Here is a 27,316-nt window from a genome sequence, read left to right as displayed (position 1 = left end):
AAAATTTTGAAATAGAAAAGAGTGCCCAGAAAGCCCGATGCAGGTGGGAGAAGCATACTGAATTGCCATTCTTTTTCTCCCTCCACACATCACATCTTCATCCTCACTTCCCCCTGGTGGCCTAGCAAGTTAGGAGCAAGGCTAGAACTCTAACCCAAGCCTCCTGATTGATCCGCAAGTATTTATCCATCCAATATTTATCTGGTGCCGGCCTGCTGTATCGAGTGCCAGGCAGTGTTTGAGGCTCCAGGGGTATAGCAGTGACCTCTTGGAGTTTACATTGTAGGCAGCAAGACAGACAGAAACTGACAAGTATTTTCAGGTAGCAATAGGGTCATGTTTTAAAAAGTTGCTAAGGGGAGGGACGAGGAGAAGGGCTGTTAGAATACACAGGGAAGGCCTTCCCAAGGAGGTGACATTAAAATTGACAGGCAAATTATTTTAGGGAGCCAGCCACAAAGATATGGGGGAATGGTGTCCCAGGTAGAGGGAATAGCAGGTGCAAAGGCCCTGAGGAGAAATGGGAGTGACGTATTCAAGGGATGAGAGGAACTGGCAGGTCTAGTGTGCTGGACACATTAGGGAGGGATGTGGGTTTGGTGAGTTAGAATTTGGACTGTGCAGGGCCTTCTAGGCTATAGAAAAGTTTGACTATACACTGAATAAGGTGGGGAGCAGTGTGGTCAGGGGAGTTGTTGAACAGAGAAGTGACATTATTGGATTTACTTTTGAAGGGAATCCCCTTCTGCTATGCAGAGCATAGAGAGAAGAGAAGAGAAGAGGCCAGTTGGGAAGCTGTAGCGGGAGTTTTAGAAAAGAGATGGGGAGAGCTTGCAGTATGGTGATGTATCAGCCAGCGAGTGCCACCATGATGCTATGGAACAAACCACCCCAGAAGTCAATGGCTAACAACAGGCCTTTATTCTCACGCTCACGTATCCGCAGGTTGACTACAATTTGGCAGGTCTAGGTGGGGCTCGGCTGGGCAGCTCTGATCCAGAGTGCACGTTGGCTGGAGTAGGTGCCCTGCTGGGGGTTAGGCTCAGGGCTGCTCCCCGTGTGTTTGTTCTGAGGCCAAGCGGTAGCAGCTACCTGGGGAAGCTCTTTCCGTGGAGGATTCCTGGAGCACAAGAGCAAGGCACCGAGCCCCAGCCCCTTCGAGGCTTCTGTTCACATCCACTAACACTGGCCAAAGCAAGTCGTTCACCACAGGGGCAGGGAAGTCTACTTCACCCACAGCGCAAGGGGAAGGAGAGGAAACATTTGCTCAATGATAACCCAAACCATCGTAGATGGTAAAGAAGGAGAAGGAAGAAAGTTGGGAGAACGTAAGACGTGCTTGTGAGTTAAGCTGGACAAATTCATGGTTGCATTGGACCTAGGTCAGTACTGTTGCCTCAGCCACCACAGCCGTCTCAGGTGCCTCTGCTTGAATACTTCCATGACCAGGAGCTCACTACCTCCCTAAGCAACATTTTGGAGCAGTCCCACCTGCGGCAAAGGTTGACCTTAACTTGAGCCCGGATTTATTTGGTGCCCACCCCAGGCCTGGTTTTGCCACCCTGGGTAGCCAGGGTAGCCCATCTTCCCTCTGTCCTACGGATATTGTAGAGCCTCGCTATTGCGTGCTCAACAGCCCGATCCGTTCAGCAGGCCCAGCTCGGCGCATGGGCTGTGGCCATGCAGGGCCCTGCTGACATGAAGGCTCTGTGGGCCCTCCCTGGTTGTACAGGGACTTCTGAGTAAGCCTGCAGAATGCCTGACTTCCACCTCCCTTCATCAGAGCACTCCACCCCTCTGTGTTAGGTCTGGTTCTTTAGAAAAATGGTGCATGCACATTGAAAACAAACCCAACGGTGCAGAAGTACACACAGTGAACAGGGACTTCTCCCTCCTTTTCCCCTCCCCACAATCCCATTCCCTAAATAATGATTTGGTGTGTATCTTAGAGATCTTTTCCTTGCTTTTTCATCAGACTGTCTTCGAGATGCTCCTCCCACGGGAGTACACACAGAGCCACCTCATTGTCTTTATTGTCTGTGTCAGGGTCCAGAGTTGGATTGTATCTATACTTGATTTTAATATTCTATTGATGGTTTGTTTTTTTCTTGCAGTATTAGGAACAGTGCCTCAATGAACATCATTTATGTACATTGTTGGTTCATGTGTATCATTACTTATGAAGTTGTATTACTAGACGAGGAATTGCAGGGCCTATTTAAAATTTTCTTGGTAGATCCAGCCAAACTGCCTCCAAAAAAGACATGGCTCCCACCAGCCATGTCTGAGCATTGTGCTTCCTGCTTCTATTATTGGCATCTTAGAGCATGTTAGTTTTGTTTTTCTTTTTTTTCCAGCTGCTTTATGCTCTTGACTCCAGGGAGCTTGTGGTCAATTAAGACTTCCAGATCATTTTTGCATGTACTAATGTATGTGACACCACTAGCTCAGGAAGGACCTGTGATACATGTAGTTTCCTGACTACACTCAGGAATCACTGCTGATGAGAAGTTGTGAAAAAGAAAAGAGAATGAAGGAGATAATTGTTGGCAGGAGGGGTGGGGGGACTTATTAACTGCGGGGGAGTTGGGAACAGAGAAGCCCAGCATCCAGTGTCCCATCAAGACCTCCATCCTGTCCCCCTGTGGCCTCCCCAGACTGAGTCAGGGGCTGGGGGCAGGACCCCCATCCCCCGGCTGACACATATCTCATGGTCCCACCCAGACCACACCGTCAGAGGAGCCAGCCGGGCCCCAGATGCCTACCCCGCAGGCTCCGTGTGCAGATGGCTTCGAGGAGCCAGGAGCGCGGCAGCGGGCCCTCAGCGCAGTCAGTATCCTCACCAGCGCACTGGAAGGTCAGCACCCCACGTGTCGTCCCAGCTCTCCCGACTCCTGCTCTGGGCACCTTTCTCCCAGCCTGAACCAGGCACCCCCTGTCTGTCTTGGTCTGCCTCGGATATCCCCACAACTGTCCTAGACTTTTCTGTCCTGCCTAACCTTGTATGAGCCCTGCCTGTCCTTAGGTGTCTTCTCATCTGTTTCACCTTGTTCTTTCCTGGGCATCCCCATGTCTGTGTTTCTTCCAAACACTCCCACATCTGTCCTGGCCTGTCCTAGGCTCTTATCGGTCTCATTCCGTCCTCTCCCAAGCATAGCCATGTCTGTCTAGGACCATGCTGTTCCGGGCGTACCCATGCCTGTTCCGGCCAGTTCCCAGCCATTCCCCTATCTACCTCACACTATTCCAGGCATTTCACGTCCGTCCCACTGGTCCTGCCCTAGGCAACCCCACATGCCTTCCAGTCTGAACTCGGCACCCTCATCCTATTTCCTCCTGTCCCTGATGTATTTTCATCTTTTCTTGTCTGTCCTGGGCATCCCCCCATCTGTCCTGACACATCCCAGATGTCCACATCTGTTCCTACCTGCTCTTTCCTGGGTGTTCTTATGTCTGCACTTACCTGTCCCAGTTACCGTCTCATCATTTTCAGCCTGTCCTCTCCTGACTGCCCCACATGTACGTAGGACTGCTGTCGCAAGTGATATATTTGTCCTAATCTGTCCAGTCCCAGCTCTCCCACATCCGTCTTCATCTCCTGTCCTTGTGGCCCTCGTCTGTCATATTTACAGAGTAAGGAGCCAGGACACAGGCCACCCATTTCCCTTAGCCTTCCCCACCCCGCTCACCGTCCTGCTGTCATGTAGCAGCCCTGTCATCTCCCCAAGTAAGTGATAATCTTTCCTGGAATGCCACCAGATACATATGACTCAGTCAATAAAAACAAACCTACTCACTGGCTGTACCTACCCCCAGAGCTGGAGGAGTCTCACCGCAAGTGTCCGCCATGCTGGATCCGCTTCGCCCAGCGCTACCTGATCTGGGAGTGCTGCCCACTGTGGCTGTCCATCAAGCAGAAAGTGAAGTTCCTGGTCACGGACCCATTTGCTGACCTCACCATCACCATGTGCATCGTGCTCAACACGCTCTTCATGGCGCTGGAGCACTACAACATGACAACTGAATTTGAGGAGATGTTGCAGGTCGGAAACCTGGTAAGGGCCACATGCAGCTGACTCGTGAATGGGCGTCCTGGTGTGAGGGGCTCTCAGCCAGCTGGCACAGCTTTCATGGGTAAGGGGCAAGGGATCCTAGACATAAAAGGATCTTTTGACGGTGGGCATTGTCGTGGAAGACATCTTGGAGGAGGGAAGGAGTCTCAGGGTCACCTCCCAAGGACCTGAGAAATGTAGATCTGGAGTTGGAGGTTGGGGTTAAAGATTTATGAAGATGCCCAGAGGCTAGAAAACAAAAATGAGTCAGGGGTAAACCTGAAATGTGTGAAGACATAAGATTTGGCAACTAGTAGATGGAGGAGGAGAATGTGTGCAGAAGGAGGCTGTTCTCTCGTGGCCAGGGCCTGTGTAGACCAGCGTCAGTGCTCTTGGATGGGGCAAAGGATGGGTGGATGGTTGGACAGAAGGAGGAAGGGTGGCAGGGAAGGACAGAGGGCCAGATGGATGGATAGCTGGGTGTAGTGAGCAAATCAGGCAGAGTTAGATCTGAATTCTGACTCAGCTCTTACTAACTATGTGACCTCAAGCGTATTACTTAGTCTCAGGAATTGGCACAATAAGTATTTGTTGAATATAATAAATGCAAAATTAGTATGACAGTATCAACCTCACAGGAAGCTAATGAGGATTGAATAAGATAATGTGTGTAATGTGGTTGGCTCAGAGTCTGATAAACAATAAGCACTCAAAATAAATGTTAGCTGTGCTGTTGTTGTTGTTGTTGTTGTTAAAGAGCCTGTTCCTGGAAGTCAGAATGTCTGGATTCTAATTCTGATTTTTTTTTTCTTGAAACCAAATCAAGTTCTGCCTCTTGACTATACAGATGGGGAAACTGAGGCCCAGGGGCAGAAGGGGTGACAGGAGGGGCAGAGTTGGGCATGCAGCCACTGTCTTCTGACTCCTAGGGACAGGGCCGTATTGACTCTGTGCAGGTAAACACAGAGGCGGCCCTTCTCTAGGGGGTGCTGGGGCAGAGCTGGAAAGAGCCCACTGGCCTAAGAAGCTCCTACGACCATCACTGAGGCTGGGTGGGGGAGGAGGACCTCTGGCCGCTCGGTCTAAGCTCTTGGTTACTGCAGATCCAGCCCTGTCTCAGGCCCAGCTATGACTATGGGCTCAGGGGGCCCCACAGGCAGGTAGGTCTCCCAGTCTGTGGGGCGTGAGGATTTTCTTCTCTTATTACTTTCTAGACCCAGGACTCTAGAACATTCTCTGCAGTGTCTATTCAAATTTTTTCACCAATTTGATTCCATTTACTATAATCTTACTTTTTTTTCCTTATTCTGTATGCAAACAAAAAGGGAAGCTGTATCTCAGTCTGTAGGTGTCTCATGGCACTGGATGTATTGGGTGGTCTTCAGGTGGTGTTTCAGTTGATTCTGGTTTTACTGGACTGTGGCCATGGGGTCAGACTGAGCAGCAAGCTGCGTGTGATGAAGGGCATCGAAGGCTTCACTGAGCAGCAAGGTGCTGAATTGCAGCTGTATTAAACTTGTGCTTCAGTCACTAATCACAGGCAGTGTAGTTGGGTTATAGCTATCTTTTGTCATATTTGAATAGCTTTATTGCTAGTACGTAAGTTTTGATTTTCTTGCATCTAAAATATTCTAGGTGGTTCAAATATTAAGTGTAAGTAAACCAAACCACAAAAATAAGCATGGGTAAATAATCTTGGTATGGGAAAGCCTTTCTAAAGCATGTCTCTAAAGACAAATTCCATAAAAGAGAAGATTGATGGATTTGACTAACTTTTTAGCCCATCACATAAACAAACATAAAAGGCAAGTGAAGCTTTTGTTCCTAGCAACAGTATGGACAAGAAAACCAGAAAAGTCTCCTATTCTGAAACAATTAAAAATATAGCAAACATTCTTTTGAAACGCCTAGCTAAGCACATGAGAAAGTGCAGTAGTCCCCCTTATGAGCAGTTTCACTTTCCCCTGGTTTCAGTTACCCACAGTCAATCTCATGGTCTGAAAATATTAAATGGAAAATTCCAGAAGTAAACAGTCATAAGATTTAGGTTGTATGCCATTCCAAATATCATGATGAACTCTCACATCATCCTATTCCATCCTGCCCAGGGATGTATTTATCCCTTTGTCCAGCATATCCACACTGTGCGTGCCATCCACTCGTCAGTCACTTAGTAGCCATCTCTGTTATCAGATCCACTGTCATGGTATTGCAGTGCTTGTGTCCAAGTAACCCTCATTTTGCTTAATAATGGCCCCAAAATATAAGAGTAGTGATGCTAGCAATTCAGATATGCCAAAGAGGAGCCAAATAATTGCCAAAGAGAAGTTGTTAATCTCTTATCACACCTAACTTATAAATCAAACTTTGTCATGGCTGTGTATGTATAGGAAAAAGTATAGTATATATAGGGTTCGGTGCTATCCGTGATTTCAGATATCCACAGGAGGTCTTGGAATGTGCCCCCCATAGATAAGGGGGGACTACTGTAACAAAATCCACAAGAGCCAAAAACAAAGAGGAGTTTACAAACCATAGCAGTAAACATGTGAAATGGTTCTGTAGTTGCCCTGGGTGTGGTGGGGAGGTGCTCATTTGGGTAATCTGGAGGCTTGGATTTTATGAGCACATAGAGACAAGACACTCAGCCTTGGGACAATGTGAGTAGAGGCTGGAAATGAGTAGCCCCATAAAACTAATATGTCCGGTAAAATGGGGAACCACAAAAAACCTGCACACTGACACTGGGAGATGATAAACAAGCCCTGTCTTAGCCAAGGCTAGAAGGAGGAAAAAATCCCTAGAAGCTGCAACTATGGATTTGGCCTTATACAGATTTGGGATTCAGATTTATATCCGAATGGTTCTGCAACCTATGCCTAAAAAAGTAACTTATAAAGTGATCCTAGGATAGTATCTTGGGATCCCTAAAAGAGAAAAACATAAAATTCCTCTGGAAGGACATACATTTAACCCAGGCCAAACTGAATTTCCCAAATGACAAAACACACAAGGAAGTATTCCACCATGAGCAAGAGTCAGAAGGAAGATACACACACACACACACACACACACACACATACACAATCAGATTTATCCCCTTAAAAATGTCACATTGTAGAACTGTTGAATAGAGATAATAAAATAAAAATGTTTGTAGTAACAAAAGACATAAAAGAAAGGATTAAAAACACAACAGAACGAGCCAAGCATGGTGGCTCATAACAATAATCCTAGCACTTTGGGAGGCCAAGGCAGGAGGATTGCTTGAGGCCTGGAGTTCAAGATTAAAAACATAAGAAAGTATAAGATGACTTTGGAAAACAGTCAAAGAAAATCTCTAGAAATGAGAAATATAGCCACGGAGAGTAAAATCTCAATGTACAAATTGAATAGAACATTGATACAGCTGGAGAGATAATGAAATGAATATAAATTTAGATCCAAGGAAGTTGTGCAGAATGTAGTGCAGAGAAATGTAGGAAAGAAATAGAAGAAAAAAGAAAGGAATAAAGTAAAACAAATCTGACATTATTTTCCAGATTATGTTGTTGTTTATATAGATAATCCAAGAAAATCTGCAGAGAAGCTATTACAACTAATAAGAGCATTTAACAATATTAGTGGGTACAGGCTCATTATACCAAATATTCCTCCTAGTAGTCACCATCAATAATGAATTGGAGAAAGTAATTTTTTAAAGTCAATACTTAAACTCACAATAAAAACTAAGAAATCTAGGAATAAATGATCAAAAGATATATAAATTTTATATGAAAAAATTATGAAACTACTGAAAAACATAAAAGAATACTTAAATAAGTGGAGAGATATGCCATTTTCATGAATGAAAGTCTGAATATTGTAGAGATATCAGTTCTTCCCAAATTAACCTATAAATTCAGTGTAATTCCAGTGAAAAATCTCAATACTTTTTTTATGGAACTTGACAGGGTAATCCTAAAATTCATATGAAATGTAAAGCCTATCAAGATAGAGTAAGGAATAAGTTGGAGAATTTACTAAAATATACTGAGATATATTATAAAGCCAAAACAGTATAGCCTTGGTGCAGAGATAGAAAAATGGATCAGTGCTACAGAATTGAAACCCCGGAAATAGAACAATATATACTTGGAGACTTGATAAATAACAGAGATGGCATTATAAATCAGTAGGAAAAGGATGGACTGTTCAATAAATGATGCTGGGAAGAATGGTCATCTATATAGAAGAAAATAAATTTGGATCCCTACCTCACATCATAGTCATAAATTAGATGCAGAGGAATTGGTTTTAACACCTAAATGTGATAAAGCAAAACTTTAAAGCTTTAAAAGAATAAAAATGCCTACACAATGAGTGCATTGCGCACCGTTTGGGGAGTGGTAACACTTGAAGGTGCTGACTCGGGAAGGGGGGGTGGGGAAGGGAGGGATATATACCTACATGATGGGTGTAATGCGCACGACCTGGGGAACAGACACGCCTGGAGCTCTGACTTGGGGGGAAAGGCAGTACAGGAGCAACGTATGTAACCTGCAATTCTGTATCCCCCATAACAAGATGAAATAAAAAAATAAATAAATAAATAAAAATAAAAATGAAAAAAGAATAAAAATAGGAGAAAAAGCTTTAAGATCTTGGGGTTGGGAATGCCTAAACAATCCAAAAAGTTTATGCTATGAAAGAAAAGATTGCTAAGTTCACCCACATTAAAATTTATGATATCTATACAGCAAAGGATATTACAAACTAGATGACATCACCACCACAAGCTAGAAATTGATATTATGGAAAGTATTTAGTAGAAAGATGTGAAATCCAGATAATATTGAACACTTACACATCGATAAGAAAAAGAGGCACAAGCCAGTGATAAAAACACAACCACAACGATGGACAAAGGAAATGACAAGCAAATCACAAAGGAGGAGATTTGGATGGTTATAAACAAATGAAGAGAAACACAGAGGAATAGAAATTAAAGCAATATTGAAACACTAATTCTCACCCATAAGAGAATCAAAAATAAACTTCTGTGTGTAGGCAAGGATGTGCAACAGTGGGAACTCACAGTTTGTAAGAGTGTGGATTTCGTACAGCCATTTTGGGGAGTATTGTACAATGTCCAGTAAGTCACAGATGTGCACACCCTATAACTCAGGAGTTTCAGATGTATATATTATTTAGAAAGTCTCACACATCTGTACAAGGAAACATGTAAAAGAAAGTTCTTTACGGCATTGTTAGTCACAGGGAAAATTGAAATCAACATAAACATCTATCCGTCCATTTTAAAAAGTGGATACATAAATTGTGGTATATTCTTAAATGGAAATACTAGACACAAGTAGAATGAATATGTATAAATGTATCAATATGGATAAATCTTATAAACATGATGTTAATAATAGAAGAAACTTGAAAGAGAATATGTACAGCATAGCCCTTGTTTTTTTTTTGTTTGTTTGTTTTTTGTTTTTTTATTTCAGCTTATTATGGGGATACAAAAGTTCAGGTTATATATATTGCCCATTTATATAAGCTTACAATAATTCAAAACTACCATGTGTTATTATTATATATGTTAAAAATGTAAAAACATGTAGGATGATAAACATCAAATCTGGGGCAGTGATTACCTTGGAGTGAATGTGGTACTATATAGGTGGCTTCAGTTTTATCTGTGATGGCACGTGGTGGAAGCCATCATTTGGGTCAGTGGTTTAACATCTCTGCATCTCAGTTTTCCTGTCTATAAATGCAGGTGCAAAAAATAAAATAAAATAAAATAAATGGAGATGGGAGGCATACAAAAATTAAAAAGAAAAAATATAAATGGAGATAATATAATATCTCATAGGGCTACTGTGAAGATGAAATGATTTGCTATATGTAAAACACTAGAACAGTGCCTGGCTCTTTCCTCCACCCACTTTAGACCCCTGCTTTGTAAGGAAAAATAAAACAAGATCTGAAACAAATATGGCAAAGTGTTAATATTCAGCAGAGTTTGGTAGTATGTACAAAGGTACTCATTAATTATATTATCCTATACCTAAAGTATACATTCTTGAAGTATTTTTAATTTAAAAAATACAATAAAGGTAAATGACAAACCAGGAAAATCATGGCAATACATATAGTAGACAAAAGGGTAATATCCTTAATATATAAAGTACATTTATAAACAATACCAGAAAAACAAACACCCTAATAGAACAATAAGCAAAGGGTATGATCAAACAATTTCACCAAAGAAGAAATACAAAAATCAAAGAAATATGGTAAAATCAATACAACAATGTCTTATTGGGTTAGAAAAGTTGGTGGAAATGGAATACCCAGTATTAGCATAGTTAAAGGGAAACAGTTACTCACTTACAGCTCATGGAATTGGTTAAAACCTGTCTCTGAGGATCATTTAGCAGTATGTGTCAGAAGCTCTAAAAATCTTCATTGGCGATACAACTTCATTTCCAGAAATCCATTCTAGGAAAAAAATTCGACAAGTTGTTTTAAAACATATATGTAAAAGGATATTTATTGTGACACTGTTTTTAATAGGGAAAAAAGGATGCCTATCACAGGAAAATTGTTAAACTAATTTTGGCACATCTGTACAGTGGAATATGCCACAAATATTTAAAATAAAAGAAAAAAAATGATGCTGTAGATTGTGTTTAATTGGCATGGAAGGATGTTCACCAGGTATTATGTTTTATATGTAGGTTGACATGTGTAGAGTATGATCCCATTAAAGATATATGCCAAGGTCAGGGAGAGTTTGGAGTTCCCCCGCTACCTGGAAAGCCACCATTAGCACTGATGGTCTAGTGGCCCTCCTGCCAGGAGTCAGGGGGAGTGGGTCACCATGCTCAGAGTCTCCATCTGCCAGATCCCAGCGAGCCTATAAAACATACAGGGTTGTTTATATCTGAAGGCACCCCCTGCCTGGGTCTGGAGCTCTTGGCCACCGTCAGCAGTCATAATAAATGTTGCCGACGATAACAATAATTGCCCTCTCATACAGAACATCCACTTTGAATCCACTAGCTCTAACTCTTAGAAACCTCCTATGGAGTTACTGCTATCCCCATGTTATGTATGAGGACACTCAGGGCTCAAAGAGATGAAGAAACTGGCCCAAGTTCACTCAGCGACAGACCCCGCTTTGGACCCCGGGTCTGACTGCCATTCTCTGCACATCTTAAACCATCGAGCTCTGATCCACGTGGCCTTTGGAAGGAGGATGTCTGGTACCAAAATTTATGTACTTCTCAAGCTTAGAAGTAGAATTAGAATTAGAATCACCTGGGAAATTTTTTAAAATCCCCAAACCTGGGCTAGTCCAATTTAACAGAATCTATGGACTCAGGCATCAGTATTTTGAAAGCTCCCTAGATGATTCCAGAGCACACCAAGTTTGAGAATACATGTTCAAAAATAGCACTTCTTAAACTTCACGAGTCAAAATGCAGATTCCGATTCAGCAGGTCTGGGGTCTTCCAAGATTCTGCATTTCTAAAGAGCTTCCAGGTGATGCTGTTATTCCCAAAGAATCTTCTATCTATCACCTCCCCAAAGGAATTCCCCAAGAGCTTCTTCTGTCTTTTTTTTTTTTTTTTCCTGATCCCTGGTTCCAGCTACTATCTGCTATCTTGCTGCCAAAATAGCTGGGAAACTGGGCAAAGTGAGGTGTGGGGCCTTTCCTGAGCTCCACTCTCCAGAAATGAGCAGCAGCACTGTGGGTGTACCAAGCAGGCCTGAAGAGCACACCTCATGTGCTCCTGTCACAGCACTTGGCACAGCAAGGGGCAGCTGGCTGTGGTCACGGCTGCCTGGCCTCCCACACTGTGGGCCCCTTGACCATGGGGGTCTGTTGGCCGAGGCTGGCAGCCTGGGGCTGATGAACCAGACGAAGCTCGGACACTGGCCACTCAGGAATGTTTCCAGAAGGGAAAGGGGGTTGCCTTAAAGGACGGCACTGGGTTCATTTTCTTATTCTCAAACTCATTAGCTACATGACCCCAGACAAGTGACTTAACCTCTCCGTGCCTCAGTTTCCTTACCTGTAAAATGCAGACAGTGTTACTTCCCTCACGGAGTTGTTGGACAGATCAGAAGAAATAGCACATGCAAAGCGTTCTGGCCCAGGACTTGGCGCATTGTCAGTCCTGGAGAAACGGTGGCTGGTTCTTCTTACAGTGGAACAGTTCACCATGTGGATGAGGAGGGAGGGCGCACCAGACAGCAGGAACAGCACGGGCAGAGGCCATTAGTGTCTGTGGGGATGTGCAGATTGGGCACGTGTGGGGAGAAGGCACTTCCTGCAGAGATATGGACTGGAAGGAGTCTGGCGCTGGGTCATGTCTCAGGTGCCTTCTAGGGCTGGGAGGCTGGGAGCCCGCTATGAGCCCAGGCTATTAAGGCCAGGCTGGTGTTGCACTTGGGGAGCAGCCAAGAAGGCTGGAGAAGCGATCTGCCCCCAGGGCCTGTGCTGTGGCTGAGCAAGCCCCCGCTGGGAGCCTGGGTGCAGTCAGAGCTGGCAGGGTAGGGGGAAACCCTGTGGAGCAGGAGGCAGGGGGCAGGGTGCCCCTGCTGGCCAGAGGGTCTTTCCACCCCAAATGCCAGGAACCCCTGATTCCTGCTGCCTCCTCAGGTCTTCACGGGGATTTTCACAGCAGAGATGACCTTCAAGATCATCGCCCTCGACCCCTACTACTACTTCCAGCAGGGCTGGAACATCTTCGACAGCATCATCGTCATCCTTAGCCTCATGGAGCTGGGCCTGTCCCGCATGAGCAACTTGTCGGTGCTGCGCTCCTTCCGCCTGGTATTGGCTGGACCCCCTGCGGGGAGTGGGCAGGGAGGGCAGGAGGGGGCTGGGCACACCCTCATGAGGTCACCAGTCAGTCACCCCTACTGTCATCTGTCATGCCTTCACCCAACAGCCATTTGCTTGGTGCCCCTGGGTGCCCAGCCCAGTGCTGGTGGTGTTGGGTGGGGGTGCAGAGATAGACTGGACAGGAGACATCCCTCCCAAAGGGCAATTGGGGTGGCCATTCTGATGATTCGCAAAGCCACAATGACCCCTTGAGTCTTTACAGGATGCAGGTTTGACTACATCCCCATTTCACAGATGTGGAGACTAAGAAAGGTGAAACAAATTTCCCACAGCCACATGGCAAGTAACAGGTGGAGCCAGGTCTGCTCACACCTCATCCAAGGTTCTGCCTGCTGGTTTCTGAATCAGCATTTTAAAAATTTTAACACACACACAAACTCCCTGGGGATCTTGTTAAAATGCAGATGGTGATTCCGCAGGTCTCAGGTGATATCAGAGCTGCTGGTCTCTGGACCACCCTTGGAGCTCAAAATGCCTGAGAATTCCAAACATGGGCTGGAGGTATGGTCAGGGGAGGCTTCCTGGAGAAGGTCCTGAACACTGTGTGTGGCTCCACTGAGGGATGTAGGAGGGCAGGATGGTGGAGGCAGTAGGGAAAGCCAAGGCTGTGGGTTCGAATCCTGACTCCACTGCTGTGAGCCAAGGGACTCAGACAAGAGGGGTTGGCTTCTTCATCTGTCAAATGAGGTAATAGTGCTGACATCGTGTGGTTATTGGGAGTTCTTAAATGAGTTAATCCATCCTAAGCACAAGGCCTGGCACATAGTAGGCATTCAATAAATGTTAAGCACCTGCCCCCTTTCTCTGTGATAACTGAGAGGAGAGAAAAACAGAGGCAATTGGATGAGTCAGAGATAGTTGGAGCTGGCCTGAAGGATGCCTGATGAGGATAGGTCAAAAAGAAGAAAGGCATTCCATGTTGGGAGAATCTAACTGGGCAGTTCCTGGAAGTGAGACTGAGGCAGGTAGGAAGCTGGTGTGGGGATAGAGAGAAGAGATGAGTTGGGGAGATGAGGCTGGAGCTATTGACCCGACTCCCAGAGCGGTGCCCAGAGAATCTGCCCTCAGGCTGTGGAGAGGAACAGTAGTGCATGCTCTTGGAGAAATGGGGAAAGCAGGTGTCAGTGACCTCCAAAGGCTCCCGGGGCTTTCAGGCAGGAGCCGGGGAAGGTAAGGGCATCCATGGGCATCGGGAACCCAGGGCCCCTCACAAGGACCTCTTCTCTTCCTCCTCCCCTAGTTGCGGGTCTTCAAGCTGGCCAAATCATGGCCCACCCTGAACACACTCATCAAGATCATTGGGAACTCAGTGGGGGCACTGGGCAACCTAACGCTGGTGCTAGCCATCATCGTGTTCATCTTTGCCGTGGTGGGCATGCAGCTCTTTGGCAAGAACTACTCAGAGCTGAGGCACCGCATCAGCGACTCAGGACTGCTGCCTCGCTGGCACATGATGGATTTCTTCCATGCCTTCCTCATCATCTTCCGCATCCTCTGTGGCGAGTGGATCGAGACCATGTGGGACTGCATGGAGGTGTCTGGGCAGTCATTGTGCCTGCTGGTCTTCTTGCTTGTCATGGTCATTGGCAACCTTGTGGTGAGTTGGCCAAGGGCCTCACACCCACACACTCACCCACCCATCCGTTCGTCCACCCAGCTGCCTACCAACCTAGTCATCCATGTATCCATCCACTCACCCTTCCTTCCATCCACTCCCTCACCCAGCAATCTATCCATCAGACCATCACCCACTCATCAATCTCTCAACCAACTATCTACCCATCATCCATCTGTCTACTCATTTACTCATCCTTCCATCTCTCTACTCACCCATTCATTCATCCACCCACCTATGCACCCACTTATCCATCCGACTACGTACTTATCAATAATCTATCTATTTACTTATTTATTCTTTCATCTGTCTGCTTATTCATATATTCATCTATCATTAGCCAAGCAGGGTGGCACATGCCTGTAGTCCCAGCTACTTGGGAGGCTGAGACAGGAGGATTGCTTGAGCCCAGGAGTTTGTGGTTGCTGTGAGCTAGGCTGACGCCACGGCACTCTAGCCCGGGCAGCAGAGTAAGACTCTGTCTCAAAAAAAAAAAAAAAGACATATATTCATCTATCTAACCATCCATCCACGCCTCAATTACTTACCCATCAACCAACCCACTCATCCATCTGTCCACCTTTCCATCAATCTAGGGGATTGGTAGTTACCAATCCTCCCATCCATTTATCCAGTCATCATCCATCAACCCCCACCTACTCATTCACTCATCTATCCATCCATTCATTCATCAACCATCCATTTATCTGTCCATCAACCACCCATTCATCAACCTCTGTTCATTCACCCACATACACACACACATCCATTTGCCCATCCATCTATCCACCCATCCATCCCTCTATTCTCCATCACTCATCTATCTGCTCATTCATTCATACCCCTCCACTCATTCATCCACCCCCATCTATCTATCAATCCACCCGTGCATTCACTCATTACCAGTCCCATCCATCATCTCCTCATCTATCTGTCCACCTGTCTACACGCTCACTCATTGATCCACCCATGCATTCACTCATTCTTCATTGCATCTTATTCATTTATTCATTCACCTACTTATTTACCTATTCATTATTTACTTATTTTTATTCATTCATGTATTTATTTACTCATCTACCCATTGTTTTGTTGTCATTTACTATCAATGAATTTTCACACGGTTTTTCAGTTCAGCTTAACAAACATTTGCTGAGCCCCTGTTGCATGCAAATCATTGTGCCAGATGCCGTTGGGCATAGAGAGGTAAATGTGGCTCCAACCCTGACATTACTCACTCTCTTGGGAGACTGGGAAGGTGGGGAGTTCAAATAGGCCTGAAATAACTCTCAGACTGGTCAGGGTGATCAGAGACATTAAGGAGGAACCCATGGGTGCTACTCCCCTTCAGCCAGGTATTTCAAGGAAGGCTTCCTGGAGGAGGGTTTACAGCAGACCTGATAACAGGTAATTCTAAGCAGGGTGAGCAGAGCCCAGGTGACGTGGGACCCTGTAGGAGCTTTGTATGTCACCCTGAGCAGTTGTGGTTGGAATCCCTGCTGTCCCATCGTGCAGGGCCCACACCTTTGCTCCCATGGCCACCTGTCTGTCCTAGAAGGTGCATCTTGCCTTGCATCTTTACAATGTGGGGAATTCTGGAATTGAGAGAGCAAAGCCTAAGTGCCAGAGAAGGAGCCTTAGGAAGAGGCAACTCAGTGGTTCAGGCAGAAGTCAGTGTCCCCTGTGGACATGAAGCCACCTTCCAGGGTGCCCAGGTGGCCCACACACGCTCGGCCATCATACCTGCATTGTCTGGCTCCTGCTGTAGCTGTATGTCTCTGTCGTGAGCAGCTCAGAGACTCATCAGCTCACAGAGAGATTTCAGGTCCACTTTTCCAGCCTGCTATGGGGCGAGTGCTATGGGCTGTAGATTTCAGAGCCTTTCCCCAAACCTGCCTGCTTTCTCCTCCCATGTGCCCTAACCCAGCCAGGACAGGACAGGCTACTTTGGGGTCAGTGCCCCTCAGGCCTCAAATGTAGAGCCCTGAGCCCAAAGAGGAACCAGGGCATCAGTCAATGCACGGTGCCAATAGAACCCAGTTCTTTGGCTGCTACCACAACCCCCTTCTGTCCCCTCAGAGTGGCTGCCCCTTGGGGTGGAGCCTCGTTCAGCCCCTGGCCCAACCCCAGGTGCCACCAGACTCTGTGTCTCTAAGGAGAATGGCGTTTGCGAGCACTCAGCCCAGGGCCGGGCTGAGCTGCCCTCACACACATACACACACACACACACACACACACACACACACACGGAGCCCTGCGATTTCCCAGCGGATCTGCCTGGGGACAGAAAGATTAGAGGCTGCTGGAGGAGGGAAGCGAACGCCAGCCCACGCAGCCCCCTCCCCGGCCGCCTGAGGAGTTGGGCTGCTGCCTGGCGTGGGTGGCAGCAAGATTGCCATTGAAATGGGAAGCGATGATCAGGCAGGGGAGGAGAGCAGCCGCATGACTGACGGGGAAGCACCAGAAGAGGCCGGACTTCTAAAGCCGAGCGAGGGAAGCCCTAGACTCCCGCGTGGGCTGATGGGGCTGCCCAGGCGCCCCCCTGCCCTGCCCCCAGCCTTGGCCCAAGGCTCCTGTAGGTCAGGGGATGTAGGGGCAGGTGTGGCTGAGGGCTGGTCGGGGGAGGAACCAGAGCGGGACACCAGGAACAGAGGCGGGCCATGCGGTCTGAGCCACTGTGGGCAAAGGCCAGGGGCCAGGCCAGAGGTCAGTGTAGACAGCAGCTCTGAATCGCGTCACATGCCCCACCCCACCCCCAGTGACGACATAAAAAAGGCTACCAGGTGTCAGACGTGCTCATCTCTCCATAGAGACAGGGTGGGAGCGCCTACTCTCAGCTTTATGTACTGTCCACATGAATATGGGTTACTTTTAAACCAAAGGCATGTTTCCGAGGCCGCTTTCATCAGCATTCTCATTCCTGGATTCCTGATAGGTGTGGAGCCCCCAGGGGTGGGGGGGGGCGGGGAGGAGCTCTCTTAGGGGCTCATGAGAAGCCGGAACAGGGGCTCAGAGTGGATTTCCAAGGAGAACTGTGCACCCACCCTCACATGCCACCCTGCCATAAGGGCTCTTGGGAGGAGGAGACACCAAGCGCACAGTGGGCCTGGTGGCCTGGGGATGCTTGGGGCCGTCTGACTCCTGCGTGGGAGCCAGCGCACCACCATCTTAGTTGACCCCCCATGAAACTGGGAAATGGGCCCAAGCCCAGCCCCTTGCCACACAGCAAAAGCCCTCTTTTTAAACAAAAGCTAAAGCTTCTCTCTTGCAAGATGGCTTGACAACAAGCAGTTGTCCAGAACCATCCAAAGGCAGAGGGGTTATGCATATCCTCTCCAGGATCCGCGTCCCCAAGCCCTAATAAACGACCCAGTAAAGTGAGTGCCCTGTGGGACCTCTGAGCCCTCAGCCCCTCCGCCGACTCCGGCAGCGCATCAGGCTTTCTCACTCACACAGGCCTTCCACGCGCCGCCCTCCCAGACAGCCGCCTCTCTGAGGCCTGGCCCCACGGTTAGCCCAAGTGCCTGAGGGCTGCCCGAGCCTTCCTGGCCTCTTTTCCTGCCATCACCCGCTTCTCTGCCCAGGCCTCTGTGTCCCTCAGCTGGAAAGCACGGGCGCAGGTGGAGTGTGGGGCTCAGCAGCAGTCCCAGACCTTTGCACACGGAGCCGGCTTCTGTGGGGAGCTCAGGGGCAGATCACTACCCCTCCTTCACCAACAGACACACAGGCCCCTCCCCAGGACACCCCCAAGAGCTCCACATTGCTTCTGGGTGGGATTCTGTCTTGTCCCTGCCTGGACTCACACTTCCCAGGGAGGAGCACTGTGCCCACCATGACCCCATGCCCCCGTTACTCCCAAGGCAGCAGGAGGAGGGAAGGGAGGGAAGCCTGTGTGTACAAGCAGCTGGTGCCGGGACAAGGCTCTGCCGCCTACTCCTTGTGTGACCCTGGCCAACCCCCTTGCTGGGCCTTGTCCCCATCTGTAGGCATTGACACTGGATGAACACCTAGTTCTCCCGTTGAACCTGAGTCAGGACACAAGGACCGGGTTCTGAACATCCTCAATTCAGACTGTGTCTGAGCCCTTAGAAAGAGGGATTAGAATTTTCTTTTATAGCCAAACCCTCCCTATTTAAGAGAATGAGAAGTTAGGATCAGGGTCCAGGGCCCTGGGTTCGAGCCTCAGAGGTGTCTGTCGTAGGCAGTCCTTAAGGTCTCTGGGCCCCATCATGGAACTGAGGCTGCACATCCACGACATGGCACAGGACCTGACCCATTGCCTCCGCAGGTCCTGAACCTCTTCCTGGCCTTGCTGCTCAGCTCCTTCAGTGCAGACAACCTCACAGCCCCTGATGAGGACGGCGAGATGAACAACCTCCAGCTGGCCCTGGCCCGCATCCATCGGGGCCTGCGCTTTGTCAAGCGGACCACCTGGGACTTCTGCTGTGGGCTCCTGCGACGGCGGCCCCAGAAGCCCGCAGCCCTTGCCTCCCGTGGAGAGCTGCCCAGCTGCGTGGGCAACCCCAGCTCCCCACCACCCCCAGAGGTGGAGAAGGCGCCCCCGGCCCGCAAGGAAACACGGTTTGAGGAAGGCAAGCGGCCAGGCCAGGGCGCCCCTGGGGATCCAGAGCCTGTGTGCGTGCCCATCGCCGTGGCTGAGTCGGACACAGATGACCAAGAGGAGGATGAGGAGAACAGCCTGGGCACCGAGGAAGAGTCCAGCAAGCAGGTGAGCTCCCACCCCACGTGTGTGCAGCACGTTCATATAAGGCCCAGTGCTCTGCTGTCCCGGGGACCCAGCCTGTTCAAAGTGGCTGCCCCTGCCAGACGGCCTGAGCGTGGAGTGGGCTGGGGGTAGAAGGCCGCCCCCCCAGCAGCCGGCCTCTCAGAGGGGTGCCCAGACCAGCTTTCAGCCCTCTCTCCCTGGCCCCGTTCAGGACGGGACATGGGGAGGTGCTGTCCTTCCTTCCCTGCCTGGTCCGGGGAGCTAATTGTACAGACAGAGACACTGAGGCATGGCAAGAGAGAAAGGCTCACCAGGAGTTCCTCATGAGTCTAGGACAGAGCCCCCGGCCCCAGTCCCCACACCAACCATCGTCCCCCCAGGACCAGCAAGGTGGAATGTCTCAGTGAGGGAGGAGTGTGGCGTTCTGACCTCCAGACTGCCCCCTCCTCCCTCTCCCAGGGCTAACTCTGAGATTTAAAAATAAGCATCCCTAAGACGGAGTGTCAGGGACAGCACTATCTTATCTTCCAACCTGTTATTTTTAACACTTGGGACCAGAGTCTGGGCAAAGCAGACAGGGCCCCCCCACTTGCTTTTCCCTTGGCCTGGGCCAGGCTCAGATGGCTTCTCCTCGGGTCTTTGGGTCAAGCAGCGAGGAGAGGCTCTCTGTGGAGTCAGGCCCACCTGGCTGCTTCCTCTGGCCTGTGCTGGGTGGGCCTGGCCGTGGAGAGCAGCCACTCCCCACGTCTGGAACTTGATCTGAGGCTCCGGGCTTGGTTTCACGTCCTCCTGCCTCCCTATTGTCCCAGAGGCCAGCCTTGGCCCTTTGAGTCAGGTTGCGGGGTGGTGGCCATGTCTGTTGGGGGAGGGCGGTTGGCGTTGCCAGGACCACGGCTGCCGATTATCTCCGGCACAGGAGTGGAATTCCAGCTGCCCCTGCATTTCCTTCTTTCCTCTTTGAGCCTGTTGGCTGTGGCTCCCTGGGGCCCGTGTGTGTGTGTGTGTGTGTGTGTGTGTGTGCGCGCGCGCGCGCGCGCACATGCAGGCAGACGGGGGTGCCATGGGAACTCATGGGGGAAGTCAGCATGTCCTTCTGAAGCAGAGCTGCCAGCGTTTGTGAGCTGGGCATCGTGGCCCGGCTGCACCTTCCAGAGAGTCAGGAAAGGGAGTTACGGCAGGCTGGCCGGGGCTTTGTCTGGCTAGAGGCCCTTTGCCTGGACCCACCAGGAGCCTCCCAGCTGCCCATTTATGGCCCCTGAGGGAGGGGTCTGCAGTGAGACGGAGGCCTCATGAGGAGGGCAGGAGGCAGCGCCCCGGTTGCATGAGCAGGGCCTGAGGGCCACAGGGCCAGGGCCCTGGAGACCCTCTGCCTGGGTGCGTGGGCACAGCTCATGGGCTGGGGTCTCTTCAGCAGGAATCCCAGCCTGTGTCCGGTGGCCCTGAGGCGCCCCCGGAGCCCAGGACCTGGAGCCAGGTGTCAGAGACCACCTCCTCCGAGGCCGAGGCCAGTGCGTCTCAGGCAGACTGGCGGCGGCAGCGGAAAGCAGAGCCCCGGGCCGCAGGGTGCGGTGAGGTAATACACACCTTTGTCCCTGAAACCGGCTGGGCGCTCCTGCTTGGGCTGGAGCCAGGCTGTGACAGGCTCAGGACATGCCTGCATTTGCTGTTGGGAGCTGCCGCTGTCACGGGAAGCGTGGGAGACCAGTCTGCAGAGGGGAGGGTGGGCGTCCCTGTCCTGACGGGGGGAGATGGCGCAGGGCCCATGGTCTCAGGGCAGTTCTGAGAGCAGCCGGCCCGGGACTCAGGACTAACCTCCACGTCCTCACATTCTGTCTGTGTTTTGGTCCTGTTTGGCGAGCGTTTGTCTTGTGAATCTCCTCATCCAGAGGGGACTTCAAGGGAGCTCTGAGAGCAAGTCCTTGCCACACTGGCCACCAGCTGCTTCTTAACCTGCAGCAAAGCAGAGGCCACAGACAGGAGGCCACCCAGCCTACCACTGGGTTTTGTTCTGGCCACAAAAAGGTTTTACTTTGAATTAGCTACTACCATTTAAAACTCGGTAGCTTTTATGTAAAAGTCTGCATTTCTGGCTTCTCTTGAAAAGTTGGAAGAGGTGCTACCCTGCCAGAGACAAGTGGTAGCCGCCTCCTGGATGCTGGTGGAGCTCTCTGATTTGCCACAAAGCCACCTGCCTGGCTGCGTGCCCTCACCTGCTGGCTCTGTGAGCATTGAGTTTGCAACCTCTGAGCTGAGGGCTGGTGGCATTGCTGACTGTGCCACCCAGCCTCACTCACTTCAGGCCTGTGGAAGGTGGCAGTCACATGTTCAGAGAAAGTGCATGGTGGCTATTGTCTGCAGACCTCGCTTCTCAGTCTAGCACTTGTGACTTCTTCCTTTTGTGAATGGGCTCGCGGGAGGCTTTGCGCTCATGGCCAGTTTTGGAGTGTGAGGGCATAGTGCAGTCATCGTCCCAACTGTGCAGGTCACGGTCCTCCCCCTGGATGGTCTGTCACTTGAAGGCATGTGGGAACAGGAAGACACCAGGGAGGCAGAAGGTCACAGGAGAGGAGGGGCTCTCTTACCAGAATGTTGGCCTTTGAACGAGTTCTGTAACTTCTTCCTTTCTTCAAATCAATTCATGGTGGGGCCTGTGAGAGGGGGCGAGAGATGGGCTGGGGTTTTCCTGGACAAAGGACTCCCCCGTCTCGCCTGCAGTAGGATCCTAAGAACTTGTCCTCCCACACGACAGCCCTGGTGTCTGGAGAGAAAAACAGCACGAAGATCTCCCCTGGCCTGCCGCTTTCACGGCCCAGCCCCTGCTGACCCAGCTGAGCTGGAAGGGGAAGGGCGGGGACCCTCCAAGCCGTGGGGGACCATGAAAGGCAGAGCCTCACCCCTCTGGCCACGGATCCACTCTGCACCAAGCAGCAGGCTCTGCTTCCCCCCAGAATCCAGCCCTTCCCCATCGCAAACCTCAAAATTGCAAAGAGGACATTGAGACTTCAGCAGAGTGACTCGCCAAAGGAGGAGAGGAGAAGACAGCGGTGGGAGCACAGGCATGCCCAGGAATCCAGACGGGCCCATCTCTAACTGCAGCCCGGGCCTGAGCTGATGAGAGGCGGGGCCGGCGGGCTGGGGGGCTTGGCCCTGGCCTGCAGCAAATGGCGGATCTCTTTCACGGACACCCCTTCCTGGCTTGGGGTCATGTTCCTGGAAGCGGAGCTTGAGACAGAGATTCCTGTGCAAATGACTTGCTGAGGGGCTGCTCTCAGGAGAAACCTTTAAGGAAGTAAGAGAAGCAGGATGAGGCAAAGGGAGAAGCTACTAGAATGCATCTCAGCCAGGGTCTGCCTCAGCCTGGTCCCAAGGGGAGCTTTGGAGCATGAATTGCACCACAGTCCCGTCCCAGCTCAAGGCAGGAGCTGGCTGGCCTTTTGTACTCCTGTGGGAGTCCATCACTGGTGTCGGGCACCCCTCAAGGACTGCAGCTCTCTGGAGGGGAGGCCAGCTAAGCAGCCAGCGCTCACAGGGGCTGGGAAAGAGTGCACTGCTCTAGCAGGGGGACTGGGCAGGGCCCTGAAGTGGCCACGGCAACACCCTTAGCCACCTGCACCCACAAGTGACACACACAGACATTCACAAGGGCACATCGACATGCACACACCTCTTAGTAGCCTCCCTATAATCAGCTTATCAAGGTCGCGGTGCAGACCCCTGCATGGCTGGCGGGGGGAAGGTTTCAGCACCCTGTCAGTCTTACTTCAGGCCTCTGCCCCGGACACCAGCACGCACAGGAACCGGGCAGAAAGTATGGGCTGGGCCGCTGGCCTGTTGTCTTCGTGTCTGACCTCGCTGCCTACATGTGCCCGTGTGATGCTGGGTCTGACTCTGTTGTGGATGTGGCATGCCTGTTCCCACTGCATGTGCCAAGCCACCATGATGTGTCCAAGTCCCAGTGTGTGTCCATGTTGCTGCCCCATGCCTGTTTTGTTCCCAGCAGTCCCCATCCCCGTGTTTTCCCAGAACCCCTCCATACCCCCTGCACCCCAGCCCTAGACTCCAGCAGACCAGAACTGTGGACCCAGGAGCCCCGAGGTCCAGCCTTGGCTCAGCCCTGACTGGCCCCAGGTGGCTCTGTGGCAGGTTCCCTGCCCCTCACCCCGGACCACAGATCCCAGTGTGTGCAGGGGAGGATGGTCTGGCCACCTCCCTTCAGGGAGCCCCAAGTTCCCCCAGACTCTGGGCGCCAGGCTGAGGCTGCTCAGCCCACCCCACACCCTGCCCACAGATCCAGGAGGACAGTTACTCCGAGGGCAGCACAGCAGATGTGACCAACACTGCTGACCTCCTGGAGCAGATCCCTGACCTCGGCGAGGACGTCAAGGATCCAGAGGACTGCTTCACTGAAGGTACTGGCCTGGGCAGCCCTTTGCCCCAGTCTCAGTCCCACCCTGGGGCCCAGAGCCGTGTGGCACCCTCACCCTGACCTGGATGTCTGCCCACCTCGTCCATTCGTCTGTGACCCTGAGGGTTCCTGCATCTGCCCGGGGAGTCAGCCACACCAAGGACTGGTGACACTGTGTTTGTGGTGTGACAGCACCACTGTATGCCCACACGGCAGCAGGGCCTGACTCTAATTCACCCCTGGACCAGCAGGCCCTGGTATGGCGCCTGGCACATAGTAGGCCCTCTGTAAATACTTGATGCAGGTGTGACATGTGGCCATATTGATGATTGGCATCTGTAGCTTTTATGAATGTATGGTATATTTGGAGGACAGCTGGGGATAAAATGAAGGTTTGCAGTGGGGGCTGTCTTCGGGGGGGGGGGGTCTTCCTTTCCCAAGGCTCAGACATTGCAAACATGGAGAAGCCCCAGGGACAGAGCACCCCAGGAGTTCCTGCCATTTCCCCAGGGGGAGAGTTTCTCAGATGAGCAGAGGACAAGCTGGAACCCATCCCAACTGCAGCCTTGCCCCTGCCGAGACCTACCAGGCTGTTCACCCACTCCCTGGGTGCTTAGTGCATCCAGCCCCGCCATGGAGTGCCTGCTGAGTGTGTGGCCCCGAGGGCAGTGCCCACAGCCCTCCCCCCACCATGTGGCCCTTTGCTCATCATTGTAACTCAGCCATTTCCTCAGCCACCCAAACTTTTGCCATTAGACATGGGCATTTGCATGGGCCTGACCTGGGCCTGAACTGGGCCTGACCCTCAACCTCTCCCATAGGCTGTGTCCGGCGCTGTCCCTGCTGTGCGGTGGACACCACACAGTCCCCAGGGAAGGTCTGGTGGCGGCTGCGCAAGACCTGCTACCGCATTGTGGAGCACAGCTGGTTCGAGACATTCATCATCTTCATGATCCTGCTCAGCAGTGGAGCACTGGTACCCTCCCGGGGATGCAGGGTTGGGGCAGGGAGGGCTGAAGTAGGAGGGGAGGGCAGGGAAAGGAGGACTCCAGCTGGAAAGCCAGACCAGAAACCGGGGCAGAGCCTCTGCTGGAAATGTGCTCCCCAGGCCCCCAGAGCAGGGAGCAGCTCACAAGCTCACCACCCAGGGCACGTACAAAGCCAGAGCAGGAAGGGCTCACAGAGGCCATATGTCCAGCCCCTGCTGCACAAAAAAGAATGATTTGCCCCAGGTCACCAGCCTCCCACCAGAGGTCTGGTGACACACCCACCTGTACACAGCATCAGGTGTCCTGTTAGGCTGTCTCGGTCGGCTTGCATTGCTATAAAGGAATACCTGAGGCTGGGTAATTTAGAAAGAAAAGAGGTTTATTTGGCTCTTGGTTCTGCAGGCTGTACAAGAAGCATGGTGCCAGCATCTGCTTCTCATGAGGGCCTCAGAAAGCCTCCACTCATGGCAGAAGGTGATGAGAAAGGATAGGGGGCGGGGAGAGAGAGAGCAGGGAGGTCCCAAACTTGTTAACAATTCAGTCATTACCATGAGGATGGCACCAAACTGTTCATGAGAGATCTGCCCCCATGACCCAAACTCCTCCCACTGGGCCTCACCTCCAACACCTGGGATCAAATTTCGACATGAGATTTGGGAAGGTCACACAAACCAAACTGTAGCACAGGTCCTTAAGATGTAGTTAACAATACTGGCTGATAGTAGTGTCTGGATCAGCTTAGTCCATGTCTTCTAAAGGCTTAAGGCGATACCATATAGTTCACACATCATTGCATTTAATCCCCACAACCACAACCCTTTGTGGAAACATTAACTTGCCCAGGGTCTGACCACTCAGGAATGGTAGATCTGGCATTGGAACCCAGGCAGTTGGATTCCAGAGTCCTTTGTCTTGACCTTCCACTTGTTCCATAGGTCTTTTCTAAGCTCTCCTTGTATTAATATCTAGCCCTGTGTATCTAGCCATGGGGGAGCAACAGGAAGAGGGGACCCCAGCTCTGGCCTCAGAGGCTTCCAGTCTACTTAAAGGAACCAGATTCAGCAGGTTCAAGATAGTCAAAGTCCAGCACAAGAAAGAGTGGAGCAAGAACAGAGTGGAGGATTCATTATGGGAGGTGGGGGGAGCTGGAGCATCAGGGAAGACTCCCTGAAGGAAGCAGATGGAGCTGGACTGTGGGGGACAGGGAAGTATCGAGGCTGGAAGGAGCAGTGAGGCCCTCCAGGGATGCCCCATCTGGCTCCTAAGCAGCCTGCTCTGATCTCTCAGAGCCCTTTTAGAGAGAGATGGGACAGCCCTGGAGAGGGTTCTGGAAGGTGCTGATGAGCAGGGAGACGGGTGATTAAGAAGGCAGAAGACATGGAAACTTTCCTGGTGCAGGTAGAGGAAACACCTATATTGTTGGGGAGGTAAGAACCCCATGGATGCGCAAGTAGCAGGGAATGCTTTGGACCACGGAGTGTGAGAAAGGGCACTTTGATCCAAGGCTATGAGCCTTCACTCCATGCTGCCTCCTCCTATGGGGACAGGCCATGGGGAGGCACTGTGACTGTCACTTCTAAACCTCAGGGCATCCCACCCCACCCCACACTGTCACTCGCCTGTTTCAGAGTGGGCCTGGAGCCATGGCTTGCAGCCTTCCTGCTGTTTTACCATAAGCAGCTAGAGCCAAATCTCTGTAGGCTTCAGAGAAGGATGATTTGACAATATGTTAACGAGTTTTGTTTTTAAACAGCCACAAACAAGGGCAGCCAGAGCCATTTAGTCTGGGCTGTGGAGGAAAAGCTCAGCCTAGCATAAGTGAGGAGGAGTTTTGGCAAGCATCTGGTGAATCTAATCAGGGTAGACAGCCAAGCACTGTTGTTAAAAACCATGTCAATGATATATTGAGAAAAAGAAGTCTCAGTGTGTTATTTAAAGTTATAAACTTGTTCAACAGAAAGCAAACTATATCCCTTCCAAATTGCTGAGGGAAAAAAATTTTAAAGAAAACAGACATCTTACAGCAAAAGATAGAAGAAAAAGAAGCAATAAGGAAACAAAATCAGAAAACAAAAAATAATATGGCAGAGGCAAAATCATACATGTATTTTAATAATAAATGTAATTGGATTAAATTCATCTTTTAAAGAAAAGGACTCTGAATAAATTTTAAAAAACAGCTATGTGCTCTCAAATGGCAAACCTAAAATAATGTGACTTAGAAATATCAAAAGTAAAATAATAAGGTAGATTAGGCAAATGCAAATAATGACAACAGAATCAGGGTGCCTTCGTTTGTTGAATTGAAGGGTAAAAGCTTAAGATAAGACACAGAGGGTCCAACCTGTAATCAAAATATAAGTGCAGGGTATCCCAAAACTTTCCATATATAAGGAAAAAGAGAAATTGTAGCTAAATGTACCATACCTTTATTTATAAAACTTTACAAAATTTTTCCTTTGTATGGATACTTTTGGGACACTCTGTATAATGAATATATTTTCTTGGGATTGCACACAACTTAAATGTATAAAACAAAAACCACTGGAAAAAAACAAGTGACAATAGTACAATACTTACTAGGAGATTTTACCACACTTCTGTTAGTTCTTGATGTT

At 50.0% G+C, this 27,316-nt stretch overlaps 1 protein-coding gene across 8 annotated transcripts in view; it reads left to right on the top strand.

The window, feature by feature from the left end:
* SCN5A (sodium voltage-gated channel alpha subunit 5) overlaps nt 1-27,316 on the top strand; it is a 95,081-nt gene that overhangs the window by 48,907 nt on the left and 18,858 nt on the right. For 4 of the 8 annotated variants that reach the window (XM_069473453.1, XM_069473446.1, XM_069473449.1 and 1 more), the window contains exons 12-19: nt 2,725-2,857; nt 3,817-4,055; nt 12,718-12,891; nt 14,204-14,560; nt 18,867-19,307; nt 20,716-20,877; nt 23,593-23,713; nt 24,531-24,685. In XM_069473453.1, coding sequence (XP_069329554.1) covers nt 2,725-2,857; nt 3,817-4,055; nt 12,718-12,891; nt 14,204-14,560; nt 18,867-19,307; nt 20,716-20,877; nt 23,593-23,713; nt 24,531-24,685 — 1,782 coding nt within the window. The remainder of the gene's footprint in view (nt 1-2,724; nt 2,858-3,816; nt 4,056-12,717; nt 12,892-14,203; nt 14,561-18,866; nt 19,308-20,715; nt 20,878-23,592; nt 23,714-24,530; nt 24,686-27,316) is intronic. The other 4 variants (XM_069473447.1, XM_069473450.1, XM_069473451.1 and 1 more) reach the window with 2 other exon arrangements.

This window comes from Eulemur rufifrons, chromosome 7 (genome assembly GCF_041146395.1).
Source record: "Eulemur rufifrons isolate Redbay chromosome 7, OSU_ERuf_1, whole genome shotgun sequence".
In the NCBI taxonomy this organism is placed as follows: domain Eukaryota; kingdom Metazoa; phylum Chordata; class Mammalia; order Primates; family Lemuridae; genus Eulemur; species Eulemur rufifrons.
Note: the sequence above shows the minus strand (reverse complement) of the source record. Positions and strands in the feature narration are given on the sequence as shown.